This window comes from Salvelinus namaycush, unplaced genomic scaffold, assembly GCF_016432855.1.
Source record: "Salvelinus namaycush isolate Seneca unplaced genomic scaffold, SaNama_1.0 Scaffold243, whole genome shotgun sequence".
Classification (NCBI taxonomy): Eukaryota; Metazoa; Chordata; class Actinopteri; order Salmoniformes; family Salmonidae; genus Salvelinus; species Salvelinus namaycush.
In genome coordinates, this window is record NW_024059264.1 from 23193 (window position 1) to 37261 (window position 14069).

Here is a 14069-nt window from a genome sequence, read left to right on the forward strand (position 1 = left end):
ATAAGCAGCCCATTAGATTTTCCCCCCCACTAATTGTTCCAAATTATCTTTTTTAGATCTGATTGTTAAAAAAAAGGGCCAATTCATGAATAAAATATCAGAATTGGGCTGCCTGTCTAAACGGAGCCATACAGGCCCTGTAGGACTAACACAGTCTGCTCTACCCTGTGTTTGTGTTTAAAACTGTAAAACCAAGTAGAGCACATGTCTGACCCATACTGCGATAAACGGCACCGTTAATCAGAAGTGGTCGGGTTAGTCACGGGATACGGGCTGACGGTGTGTGGATGGCTGGGTGTGAGAGAGAGACAAAATGCGTCAGCAGGAAGAGGACAGCAGAGTGGAGCTTGGCTGTGAATCTGTCCCAGGTCCATCTAAGTGAACATAATCACAGATCACTCGTCACCACTATAACACCATTACTGATGACCATTTACTGTCTAGAACAGACACTGAGACATACCACTGACACACACACGAGAGTGGAGATGAGTGATAAGAGAAAGATGGAGAGAGGAGAGAGATGGACTTAACAGGATAGGGAGGAGAGAGGTCTTCCAGGGGACAGTACTAAGAGCCAGTGTAGTGGTTAACTCATGTCAGGAACAATCTAGTGTCTGAATGATGAAGGCAGCTGCTGGGTCAGGTTTGCTGTTTAGCTACGAGTAAAATTGTGTGTGTAGGGCTGTGTTTTTGGTGTTTACAAGTTACCTAATGACAAAGCAGGGAATTAAAATGAACCAACACTTCTCTTTTTCTACTAACACTAACTTGGCTGATAACTACTGTACTTTGAGGGGAAAATGTACTTGCTACGATTGTGATATATGGTTGCCTCCCCTAGATATTTGAAGATGAGTGCACTAACTGATAGATATTTGAAGATGAGTGCACTAACTGATAGATATTTGAAGATGAGTGCACTAACTGATAGATATTTGAAGATGAGTGCACCAATTGATAGATATTTGAAGATGAGTGCACTAATTGATAGATATTTGAAGATGAGTGCACTAACTGATAGATATTTGAAGATGAGTGCACCAATTGATAGATATTTGAAGATGAGTGCACTAATTGATAGATATTTGAAGATGAGTGCACTAATTGATAGATATTTGAAGATGAGTGCACTAATTGATAGATATTTGAAGATGAGTGCACTAATTGATAGATATTTGAAGATGAGTGCACTAATTGATAGATATTTGAAGATGAGTGCACTAATTGATAGATATTTGAAGATGAGTGCACTAATTGATAGATATTTGAAGATGAGTGCACTAATTGATATATATTTGAAGATGAGTGCACTAACTGATAGATATTTGAAGATGAATGCACTAATTGATAGATATTTGAAGATGAGTGCACTAATTGATAGATATTTGAAGATGAGTGCACTAATTGTAAGTGGCTCTGGATAAGAGTGTTTGCTAAATGACAAAAGTAAAAGAACAGAAAGCATCATAATCATTTCTTTTTAAGAGGGTAAAACAACGTATCCCAACATACACAACAATTGTACATCAGATTTTAAAATAGTTATTTTATGGCCTTCTGCCCATATTTAATCAGAATAATCTCAGAGTAAAACAATGTGTTGACAGGATCAGAGGATTACAAAGCAGACAGAGTCTTCGTCTCAGAAGACAAGGCGCGGCTAACGCCATAGGGCTTGCAGTTACATCTACTGTATATTTGCAGGGGCTAGGGGATTATTGAGATGTGTTGGTTGGTTGGTTCAGCTGTCCGTCTTGTTGCAGTCAAAGGGTTTCCACCACTGGGAGAACTCAAGGACTTTCTTCCGCTGGTCGTCAAAGTTCTCTCTGATGGACTTCCTCCATATCCTCGGCTCCACGTCCAACATCCCCCCAACTATCTCCTGAAGAGAGGGGAGAGGAGTGGGAGAGAAGGAGAGGAGGGAAGAGGAGAAGGATGGGGAAAGGAGGGAGAAGGTTTAGAGTGATACAGCGGACAGTAAAAGCACCCCATAGAGGTTGTAATTCACTGACCTTGCCAAAGTAGTGGGGGAACTTGTGTTCGTTTTCAATGACGTGAGCAAAGCCCCCCTGAAGACCAAAGTCTACTGAGAAATATGGCAGACCCCGCGGCACCTGGCACAGAGAGAACACACCGTCATACACATACTCACAGAATACACCCCTCTAAAAACCCTCTCTCGGGGGCAGGGACAGGCACCTGGTCCTGGAGCTTGGTGGAGGGAGGGAGGCATGCAGGGAGGGAGGGACAGACACCTGGTCCTGGAGCTTGGTAGAGGGAGGGAGGCATGCAGGGAGGGAGGGACAGACACCTGGTCCTGGAGCTTGGTGGAGGGAGGGAGGCATGCAGGGAGGGAGGGACAGACACCTGGTCCTGGAGCTTGGTAGAGGGAGGGAGGCATGCAGGGGGGAGGGACAGACACCTGGTCCTGGAGCTTGGTAGAGGGAGGGAGGGAGGCAGGGAGGGAGGGACAGACACCTGGTCCTGGAGCTTGGTAGAGGGAGGGAGGCATGCAGGGGGGAGGGACAGACACCTGGTCCTGGAGCTTGGTAGAGGGAGGGAGGGAGGCAGGGAGGGAGGGACAGACACCTGGTCCTGGAGCTTGGTAGAGGGAGGGAGGCATGCAGGGAGGGAGGGACAGACACCTGGTCCTGGAGCTTGGTAGAGGGAGGGAGGCATGCAGGGAGGGAGGGACAGACACCTGGTCCTGGAGCTTGGTAGAGGGAGGGAGGCAGGGAGGGAGGGACAGACACCTGGTCCTGGAGCTTGGTAGAGGGAGGGAGGCATGCAGGGAGGGAGGGACAGAGACCTGGTCCTGGAGCTTGGTAGAGGGAGGGAGGCATGCAGGGAGGGAGGGACAGACACCTGGTCCTGGAGCTTGGTAGAGGGAGGGAGGCATGCAGGGAGGGAGGCATGCAGGGAGGGAGGGAGGGACAGACACCTGGTCCTGGAGCTTGGTAGAGGGAGGGAGGGAGGCAGGGACAGACACCTGGTCCTGGAGCTTGGTAGAGGGAGGGAGGCATGCAGGGAGGGAGGGACGGAGACCTGGTCCTGGAGCTTGGTAGAGGGAGGGAGGCATGCAGGGAGGGAGGGACAGACACCTGGTCCTGGAGCTTGGTAGAGGGAGGGAGGGAGGCATGCAGGGAGGGAGGGACAGACACCTGGTCCTGGAGCTTGGTAGAGGGAGGGAGGGAGGCAGGGAGGGAGGGACAGACACCTGGTCCTGGAGCTTGGTAGAGGGAGGGAGGGAGGCAGGGAGGGAGGGACAGACACCTGGTCCTGGAGCTTGGTAGAGGGAGGGAGGGAGGGAGGGAGGGAGGGACAGACACCTGGGCCTGGAGCTTGGTAGAGGGAGGGAGGGAGGCAGGGACAGATACCTGGTCCTGGAGCTTGGTAGAGGGAGGGAGGGAGGCAGGGAGGGAGGGACAGACACCTGGTCCTGGAGCTTGGTAGAGGGAGGGAGGCATGCAGGGAGGGAGGGACAGACACCTGGTCCTGGAGCTTGGTAGAGGGAGGGAGGGAGGCAGGGAGGGAGGGACAGACACCTGGTCCTGGAGCTTGGTAGAGGGAGGGAGGGAGGCAGGGAGGGAGGGACAGACACCTGGTCCTGGAGCTTGGTAGAGGGAGGGAGGCATGCAGGGAGGGACAGACACCTGGGCCTGGAGCTTGGTAGAGGGAGGGAGGGAGGCAGGGACAGATACCTGGTCCTGGAGCTTGGTAGAGGGAGGGAGGGAGGCAGGGAGGGAGGGACAGACACCTGGTCCTGGAGCTTGGTAGAGGGAGGGAGGCATGCAGGGAGGGAGGGACAGACACCTGGGCCTGGAGCTTGGTAGAGGGAGGGAGGCATGCAGGGAGGGAGGGACAGACACCTGGGCCTGGAGCTTGGTAGAGGGAGGGAGGGAGGCAGGGAGGGAGGGACAGACACCTGGTCCTGGAGCTTGGTAGAGGGAGGGAGGCATGCAGGGAGGGAGGGACAGACACCTGGTCCTGGAGCTTGGTAGAGGGAGGGAGGGAGGCATGCAGGGAGGGAGGGACAGACACCTGGGCCTGGAGCTTGGTAGAGGGAGGGAGGGAGGCAGGGAGGGAGGGACAGACACCTGGTCCTGGAGCTTGGTAGAGGGAGGGAGGCATGCAGGGAGGGACAGACACCTGGGCCTGGAGCTTGGTAGAGGGAGGGAGGGAGGGAGGGAGGGAGGGAGGGAGGGAGGGAGGCAGGGAGGGAGGGACAGACACCTGGTCCTGGAGCTTGGTAGAGGGAGGGAGGGAGGGAGGCAGGGAGGGAGGGACAGACACCTGGTCCTGGAGCTTGGTAGAGGGAGGGAGGCATGCAGGGAGCGAGGGACAGACACCTGGGCCTTGGTAGAGGGAGGGAGGCATGCAGGGAGGGAGGGACAGACACCTGGTCCTGGAGCTTGGTAGAGGGAGGGAGGGAGGCAGGGACAGACACCTGGTCCTGGAGCTTGGTAGAGGGAGGGAGGCATGCAGGGAGGGAGGGACAGACACCTGGTCCTGGAGCTTGGTAGAGGGAGGCAGGGAGGGAGGGACAGACACCTGGTCCTGGAGCTTGGTAGAGGGAGGGAGGCATGCAGGGAGGGAGGGACAGACACCTGGTCCTGGAGCTTGGTAGAGGGAGGGAGGCAGGGAGGGAGGGACAGACACCTGGTCCTGGAGCTTGGTAGAGGGAGGGAGGCATGCAGGGAGGGAGGGACAGACACCTGGTCCTGGAGCTTGGTAGAGGGAGGGAGGGACAGACACCTGGTCCTGGAGCTTGGTAGAGGGAGGGAGGCATGCAGGGAGGGACAGACACCTGGGCCTGGAGCTTGGTAGAGGGAGGGAGGGAGGCAGGGACAGATACCTGGTCCTGGAGCTTGGTAGAGGGAGGGAGGGAGGCAGGGAGGGAGGGACAGACACCTGGTCCTGGAGCTTGGTAGAGGGAGGGAGGCATGCAGGGAGGGAGGGACAGACACCTGGGCCTGGAGCTTGGTAGAGGGAGGGAGGGAGGCAGGGAGGGAGGGACAGACACCTGGTCCTGGAGCTTGGTAGAGGGAGGGAGGCATGCAGGGAGGGAGGGACAGACACCTGGTCCTGGAGCTTGGTAGAGGGAGGGAGGGAGGCAGGGAGGGAGGGACAGACACCTGGTCCTGGAGCTTGGTAGAGGGGGGGAGGCATGCAGGGAGGGAGGGACAGACACCTGGTCCTGGAGCTTGGTAGAGGGAGGGAGGGAGGCATGCAGGGAGGGACAGACACCTGGGCCTGGAGCTTGGTAGAGGGAGGGAGGCATGCAGGGAGGGACAGACACCTGGGCCTGGAGCTTGGTAGAGGGAGGGAGGGAGGGAGGGAGGCAGGGAGGGAGGGACAGACACCTGGTCCTGGAGCTTGGTAGAGGGAGGGAGGGAGGGAGGCAGGGAGGGAGGGACAGACACCTGGTCCTGGAGCTTGGTAGAGGGAGGGAGGCATGCAGGGAGGGAGGGACAGACACCTGGTCCTGGAGCTTGGTAGAGGGAGGGAGGGAGGCAGGGAGGGAGGGACAGACACCTGGTCCTGGAGCTTGGTAGAGGGAGGCAGGGAGGGAGGGACAGACACCTGGCCCTGGAGCTTGGTAGAGGGAGGGAGGCATGCAGGGAGGGAGGGACAGACACCTGGTCCTGGAGCTTGGTAGAGGGAGGGAGGCATGCAGGGAGGGACAGACACCTGGTCCTGGAGCTTGGTAGAGGGAGGGAGGGAGGGAGGCAGGGAGGGAGGGACAGACACCTGGTCCTGGAGCTTGGTAGAGGGAGGGAGGGAGGCAGGGAGGGAGGGAGGGACAGACACCTGGTCCTGGAGCTTGGTAGAGGGAGGGAGGCATGCAGGGAGGGACAGACACCTGGGCCTGGAGCTTGGTAGAGGGAGGGAGGGAGGCAGGGAGGGAGGGACAGACACCTGGTCCTGGAGCTTGGTAGAGGGAGGGAGGCATGCAGGGAGGGAGGGACAGACACCTGGTCCTGGAGCTTGGTAGAGGGAGGGAGGGAGGCAGGGAGGGAGGGACAGACACCTGGTCCTGGAGCTTGGTAGAGGGGGGGAGGCATGCAGGGAGGGAGGGACAGACACCTGGTCCTGGAGCTTGGTAGAGGGAGGGAGGGAGGCATGCAGGGAGGGACAGACACCTGGGCCTGGAGCTTGGTAGAGGGAGGGAGGCATGCAGGGAGGGACAGACACCTGGGCCTGGAGCTTGGTAGAGGGAGGGAGGGAGGGAGGGAGGGAGGGAGGCAGGGAGGGAGGGACAGACACCTGGTCCTGGAGCTTGGTAGAGGGAGGGAGGGAGGGAGGGAGGGACAGACACCTGGTCCTGGAGCTTGGTAGAGGGAGGGAGGCATGCAGGGAGGGAGGGACAGACACCTGGTCCTGGAGCTTGGTAGAGGGAGGGAGGGAGGCAGGGAGGGAGGGACAGACACCTGGTCCTGGAGCTTGGTAGAGGGAGGCAGGGAGGGAGGGACAGATACCTGGCCCTGGAGCTTGGTAGAGGGAGGGAGGCATGCAGGGAGGGAGGGACAGACACCTGGTCCTGGAGCTTGGTAGAGGGAGGGAGGCATGCAGGGAGGGACAGACACCTGGTCCTGGAGCTTGGTAGAGGGAGGGAGGGAGGCAGGGAGGGAGGGACAGACACCTGGTCCTGGAGCTTGGTAGAGGGAGGGAGGGAGGCAGGGAGGGAGGGAGGGACAGACACCTGGTCCTGGAGCTTGGTAGAGGGAGGGAGGCATGCAGGGAGGGACAGACACCTGGTCCTGGAGCTTGGTAGAGGGAGGGAGGGAGGCAGGGAGGGAGGGACAGACACCTGGTCCTGGAGCTTGGTAGAGGGAGGGAGGGAGAGGGGGAAAGAGGGATAAACAGTTCAGGAGTGAGGAAGAAGGAAAGAGAAGATGGAGGTATAACTCACAGCGTGGCGGATGTCTTTGGAGGAGAGATCCACAACCTTCTTATTCATCGCCCACTCCTCATCACATTCCATGATGGCTTTCTGTAGGACACACACAGTATTAACCCAGACAGCTCATCTATTTTATAGATGGTTTCTATAGGAAGACACACACACACATACCTTAAAGTAGATAGGAGCCATGTCTCCCAGTTCTCTGGGTAGAGGGATACACTCCAGGACCATGTGCTGGCGTCTCTTTGGGTTCATGTGGGTCTCCATAAACACACAGTCCTGATCCTGAGACTCAAACATCTGCACCAGCGCCCTGCGGAACACCTGCACACAGGACAAACACACAAACTCCAATCTCTGCCTTCTAGACCAATCAGTGAAAATCGGAAAGGTGGGAGGGCATGTCTAGGCTGTAGTAGTTTTTGATTGGCTGACCTGGATCTCGGTCCACACGTCCTCGTCCAATCCAGTGGCAGAGCAGTGGTGTTGCAGTGGAGTGATCAGACAGTGACCCTCTGTCAGAGACACACCTCCAGGCAGGCTCAGATACACCTGCGGAGACACACACACCAGTCAAAGAACACAGACACACCCCAATCTGACACCACAAATCCCAATGGGCCAAACCCTCCTTCCCTACTTCCTCACCTTGGTTCCTATGGCGATGAGCAGGTGTTTCTGGAGCTCAGGGTTGCTGAAGCAGTGACGGCATTTCTCCATGGTAACGGCCAGTCGCCTGTGCTCCGCTATGGCTCTGCTCCTCATCCTCTCCTCGTCTCGCCCCTCACCCTCTCTCTGAGCCACGCTGGAAACAAACATGTCATCCAGGGTGTAGTTGTCGTCGTCTGTCTTCCCCATCATCTGAGGGAGAGAGAGAAATGTGTTTGTTTGCTCACTGTTTGCCTAAAGGGTGATTATTTACTTATCATAGTGATTTCCCCATGAGTCGGTGCATGGCCTTGAGTTCCGTTTTCAACACACACCACACACACACACAGAGAGAGAGAGAGAGAGAGACCCAAAGGGCTAATCAATCAGTCTATCAATACAAATCCATATTGCTGTAGCCGGGTCAGTTAACAGACGTCATTGCTGTAGCTGAATAAACATCACACGAGGGAGCATTGAACAGCGGGCGAATATTCCCACTATTCACATCGCACACAGAAACAAGATAGGAGGGTGCTTTGAAAAGTTGTTTGTGTTGGTTCAGTTGTCACAACTAAGTGTTGCTTCTAGGATTTTGTTTTTATGGCAGTGACAGAGGCGTCTCCATGGACACAGGGTGAGCCGTGGGGATGTCGTGTCTCCACACCCTGTCCTGACTGATTGACAGGTCTGGGTCTGTGTGAAAGCAGGCCTAGGTGTGTGTACAACATGTCCAACTAGTCTATTGTATGTGTGAGCATGGTGTGTGCAGTCCATCACCTTATCACCCATGAAAACCCAACAACTCATTGGGTAGTCAGAACTGCATCACCCATACCACACCTCTACCAGTGCCTCCCTTCAGGAGGGAAGACTCTAGAAGAGGAACAAAAGGCTGATCTAATATTAGCTCCAATTGCTCTACTCTAATTCCAGCACTAATTTCCTCTTTCTCTCTGAGACAGAGCAAAGGGGAGACACTCGCTCCAGCTAAAGCCACTTACAGATACTAAGGCAGAGACGTGATAAGTGCATGTTTGACTATGTGTGCTGGGCCAGTGTGGGGCTTACATTGCCAGCCTTCACTCGGTGGATAATGAATCAATTACACACACACACATGTGGTTAATTGCCACACCTCAATGCTGGAATTTTAGACAACTTCTGCCTGGGCCACACATGTACCCTACTCCCTGAATGGGACTTTGCCTTGTTTAGATTGAGCAACAATGGTGGAACAGGGAACCAAGAAAGTGCAAACAGCAAATGCTTCTGGAATCCGACCTGTTACGACATAGAAGGTATAGGAAAGAAAATACAGCAGCGTATAAAAGACAAGCTATCCTACCCTGGCCCCACTAACGACTAGCTATCCTACCCTGGCCCCATTAAAGACTAGCTGTCCTACCCTGGCCCCATTAAAGACTAGCTATCTTACCCTGGCCCCACTAACGACTAGCTATCCTACCCTGGCCCCATTAAAGACTAGCTGTCCTACCCTGGCCCCATTAACGACTAGCTATCCTACCCTGGCACCATTAAAGACTAGCTATCCTACCCTGGCCCAATTAAAGACTAGCTATCTTACCCTGGCCCCATTAAAGACTAGCTATCCTACCCTGGCACCATTGAAACATTAGAAATACCAGGTCTAGGATTTAGGCATAGTGTAGATGCATCCAGCTGCTGAAAATATATATTTGCATGTGGTAAGGGAAAACTAAACCAGACAAACGTTGATACAAGATGTACAACATTTTAAGACCAGAGCTATTAACTGGTTAAAGCCATAAGAACCAGGGTGGTGGATGAGGAGTAAACAGGGACAGTGTTAAAGCCATAAGAACCAGGGTGGTGGATGAGGAGTAAACAGGGACAGTGTTATAAGGATCAGGGTGGTGGATGAGGAGTAAACAGGGACAGTGTTAAAGCCATAAGAACCAGGGTGGTGGATGATGAGTAAACAGGGACAGTGTTAAAGCCATAAGGACCAGGGTGGTGGATGAGGAGTAAACAGGGACAGTGTTAAAGCCATAAGGACCAGGGTGGTGGATGAGGAGTAAACAGGGACAGTGTTAAAGCCATAAGGACCAGGGTGGTGGATGAGGAGTAAACAGGGACAGTGTTAAAGCCATAAGGACCAGGGTGGTGGTTGAGGAGTAAACAGGGACAGTGTTAAAGCTTAAGGACCAGGGTGGTGGATGATGAGTAAACAGGGACAGTGTTAAAGCCATAAGGACCAGGGTGGTGGATGAGGAGTAAACAGGGACAGTGTTAAAGCCATAAGGACCAGGGTGGTGGTTGAGGAGTAAACAGGGACAGTGTTAAAGCCATAAGGACCAGGGTGGTGGATGAGGAGTAAACAGGGACAGTGTTAAAGCCATAAGAACCAGGGTGGTGGATGAGGAGTAAACAGGGACAGTGTTAAAGCCATAAGGACCAGGGTGGTGGATGATGAGTAAACAGGGACAGTGTTAAAGCCATAAGGACCAGGGTGGTGGATGAGGAGTAAACAGGGACAGTGTTAAAGCCATAAGGACCAGGGTGGTGGATGAGGAGTAAACAGGGACAGTGTTAAAGCCATAAGAACCAGGGTGGTGGATGAGGAGTAAACAGGGACAGTGTTAAAGCCATAAGGACCAGGGTGGTGGATGAGGAGTAAACAGGGACAGTGTTAAAGCCATAAGGACCAGGGTGGTGGATGAGGAGTAAACAGGGACAGTGTTAAAGCTTAAGGACCAGGGTGGTGGATGATGAGTAAACAGGGACAGTGTTAAAGCCATAAGGACCAGGGTGGTGGATGAGGAGTAAACAGGGACAGTGTTAAAGCCATAAGGACCAGGGTGGTGGATGAGGAGTAAACAGGGACAGTGTTAAAGCCATAAGGACCAGGGTGGTGGATGAGGAGTAAACAGGGACAGTGTTAAAGCTTAAGGACCAGGGTGGTGGTTGATGAGTAAACAGGGACAGTGTTAAAGCCATAAGGACCAGGGTGGTGGATGATGAGTAAACAGGGACAGTGTTAAAGCCATAAGGACCAGGGTGGTGGATGATGAGTAAACAGGGACAGTGTTAAAGCCATAAGGACCAGGGTGGTGGATGAGGAGTAAACAGGGACAGTGTTAAAGCCATAAGGACCAGGGTAGTGGTGTTGAGACAATGACTTTCTCTCCATGCACATTATAAATATAAAAATGATTAGATGTAGTATTTATAGTCACTATGTCATGGTAACTGTAGTAGTATTTATAGTCACTATGTCATGGTAACTGTAGTAGTATTTATAGTCACTATGTCATGGTAACTGTAGTAGTATTTATAGTCACTATGTCATGGTAACTGTAGTAGTATTTATAGTCACCATGTCATGGTAACTGTAGCAGTATTTATAGTCACTATGTCATGGTAACTGTAGTAGTATTTATAGTCACTATGTCATGGTAACTATTTATAGTCACTATGTCATGGTAACTGTAGTAGTATTTATAGTCACTATGTCATGGTAACTGTAGTAGTATTTATAGTCACTATGTGATGGTAACTGTAGTAGTATTTATAGTCACTGTGTCATGGTAACTGTAGTAGTATTTATAGTCACTGTGTCATGGTAACTGTAGTAGTATTTATAGTCACTATGTCATGGTAACTATTTATAGTCACTATGTCATGGTAACTGTAGTAGTATTTATAGAGTCTCTGCTTAAGGAGAGTGTGTGTGTGGTGCTAATGATATAGCCCACAGAGAGAGCTAAAAAGGTGCAACGTTGTCGCTTTCATTTTGAATCGCCATGGCAACTCCGATGTCTCCAAGAGTTTATTAATAATGCGCACTCTCTCCCTCCATCACCCCCTCTCCATCCTCCATCTCTCCCCCTCTCTCCATTCCCATCCCTCCCTCTCATCCCCATCCCTCCCCATCCATCTCATCCCTATCTCCATCTCTCCCCATCCCCCACTCTCCCGCCCCATCTCTCCATCGAAATCTCTCCCCATCCCCCACTCTCCCTCCTCATCCCCATCTCTCCATCGAAATCTCTCCCTCTCATCCCCATCTCTCCATATCTCTCCATATCCATATCTCTCCATATCCATCTCTATCCCCATATCCATCTCTATCCCCATATCCATCTCCTCCATCTCTCAATCTCCTCCATCTCTCAATCTCCTCCATCTCTCTCCCTCCCTCCATCTCTCTCCCTCCCTCCATCTCTCTCCCTCCCTCCATCTCTCTCCCTCCCTCCATCTCTCTCCCTCCCTCCATCTCTCTCCCTCCCTCCATCTCTCTCCCTCCCTCCATCTCTCTCCCTCCCTCCATCTCTCTCCCTCCCTCCATCTCTCCCTCCCTCCCTCCATCTCTCCCTCCCTCCATATCTCTCCCTCCCTCCATCCATCCATCCATCCATCCCCATCCATATCTCCATCTTTCCCCCCCCCCCTCTCCCCTCACCCCTCACCATCCCTCCCTCTCTCCATATCTCCCCATCCCCCTCTCCCTCCACATCTCCCTCTCTCCACCCCCCGTCTCCCTCTCTCCACCCCCCGTCTCCCTCTCTCCACCCCCCGTCTCCCTCTCTCCACCCCCCGTCTCCCTCTCTCCACCACCCGTCTCCCTCCATCCCCATCTCCATCCACATCTCGCCCCTCTCCATCCCTCCCTCCGTCTATCCCTTTCCATCCCCATCTCTCCCCCTCCCTCCCTCCCTCCCATCCCTGTCTCCCTCCCTGTCTCCGTCCCTGTCTCCCTCCCTGTCTCCCTCCCTCTCTCTCTCTCCCCATCTTGCCCCCTCTCCACCCCTCCATCTCTCTCTCTCTCCCTCCATCCATCCCTTTCCATCTCTCCCTCTCTCCCCATCTCTCTCTCCCATCCCCCTGTCTCCCTCCATCTCCCTCCCCAATCATCCATCTATCCCTCTCCATCCATCCCTCCCTCCCAGCCCCCTGTCTCCCTCTCCCCATCCCCCTCTCCCCCTCCCATCCCCCTCTCTCCCTCCCATCCCCCTCTCCCTCCCATCCCCCTCTCTCCCTCCCTCCCTCCCTCTCCATCCACATCTCTCCCTCATCTTCTTCCCCCCTTTCACCTCCCTATCCCTCCCTCCTTTCAACTCTCCATCCCTCCCTCCCTCTCCATCCATCCATCCATCCCTCCCTCCCTCCATCCAGCCCCATCCCTCCCTCCATCCATCCCCCTCCCTCCCTCCCTCCATCCATCCCCCTCCCTCCCTCCATCCATCCCCACTACCTTCTCTCCCTCCCTCCATCCATCCCCATCCCCTCTCCCCTCTCAGCGTTCAACACCATAGTGCCCTCAAAGCTCATCACTAAGCTAAGGTCCCTGGAACTAAACACCACCCTCTGCAACTGGATCCTGGACTTCCTGACGGGCCGCCCCCAGGTGGTAAGGGTAGGTAACAACACATCCGCCATGCTGATCCTTAACACGGGGGCCTCTCAGGGGTGCGTGCTCAGTCCCCTCCTGTACTTCATGTTCACTCATGACTGCACGGCCAGGCACAACTCCAAAACCATAATTTAGTTTGCCGATGACACAACAGTGGTAGGCCTGTTCACCAACAATGACGAGACAGCCTATAGGGAGGTCAGAAACCTGGCAGTGTGGTGCCATGACAACAACCTCTCCCTCAACATGACCAAGGAGATGATTGTGGACTACAGGAAAAGGAGGACCGAGCATGCCCCCATTCTCATCTACGGGGCCGCAGTGGAACAGGTTGAGAGCTTCAAGTTCCTTGGTGACCATATCGCCAACAAACTTACATGGTCCAAGCACACCAAGACAGCTGTGAAGTGGGCACAACAAAACCTTTTTCCCCTCAGGAGACTGAAAAGATTTGGCATGGGTCCTCCGATTCTCAAAAGGTTCTACAGCGGCACCATCGAGAGCATCATGACTGGTTGCATCACTGCCTGGTATGGCAACTGCTCGGCCTCCGACCGCAAGACACTACAGAGGGTAGTGTGTACGGCCTAGTACATCACTGAGGCCAAGCTTCCTGCAATCCAAGACCTCTATACCAGGCGGTGTCAGAGGAAGGCCCAAAAAATTGTCAAAGACTCCAGCCACCCTAGTCAGACTGTTTTCTCTGCTAACGCACGGCAAGTGGTACCGGAGTGCCAAGTCTAAGTCCAAGAGGCTTCTGAACAGCTTCTACCCCCAAGCCATAAGACTACTGAATATCTAATCGAATGGCTACCCAGACTACTTGCACTGTCTCCCCCCCCCCTCTTTTTTACACTGCTGCTACTCTCTTTTATTATCTATGCATAAGTCACTTTAATAACTCCACCCACATGTTTATACTACCTCGACTAACCGGTGCCCCTGCACATTGACTCTGTACAGGTTCGAACCCACTGTATATAGCCTCGTTATTGTTATTTTACTGCTGCTCTTTTATTATTTGTTACTTTATTTATTATTTTTTTTAGGTATTTTTTCTTAAAACTGCATTGTTGGTTAAGGGCTTGTAAGTAAGCATTTCACTTTAAGGTC

General features: G+C 53.5%; 1 protein-coding gene across 2 annotated transcripts in view; it reads right to left on the reverse strand.

The window, feature by feature from the left end:
- Window positions 1–1465: 1465 nt before the first annotated feature.
- Window positions 1466–14069, reverse strand: part of cwf19l2 (CWF19 like cell cycle control factor 2) — a 42154-nt gene continuing 29550 nt past the window's right edge. For both annotated transcript variants that reach the window (XM_038984470.1, XM_038984471.1), the window contains 6 exons: window positions 7559–7771; window positions 7346–7462; window positions 7079–7234; window positions 6917–6997; window positions 2016–2117; window positions 1466–1885 (listed from right to left, as the gene is read on the reverse strand). In XM_038984470.1, coding sequence (XP_038840398.1) covers window positions 1745–1885; window positions 2016–2117; window positions 6917–6997; window positions 7079–7234; window positions 7346–7462; window positions 7559–7771 — 810 coding nt within the window. In that variant the 3' untranslated portion in view covers window positions 1466–1744. The remainder of the gene's footprint in view (window positions 1886–2015; window positions 2118–6916; window positions 6998–7078; window positions 7235–7345; window positions 7463–7558; window positions 7772–14069) is intronic.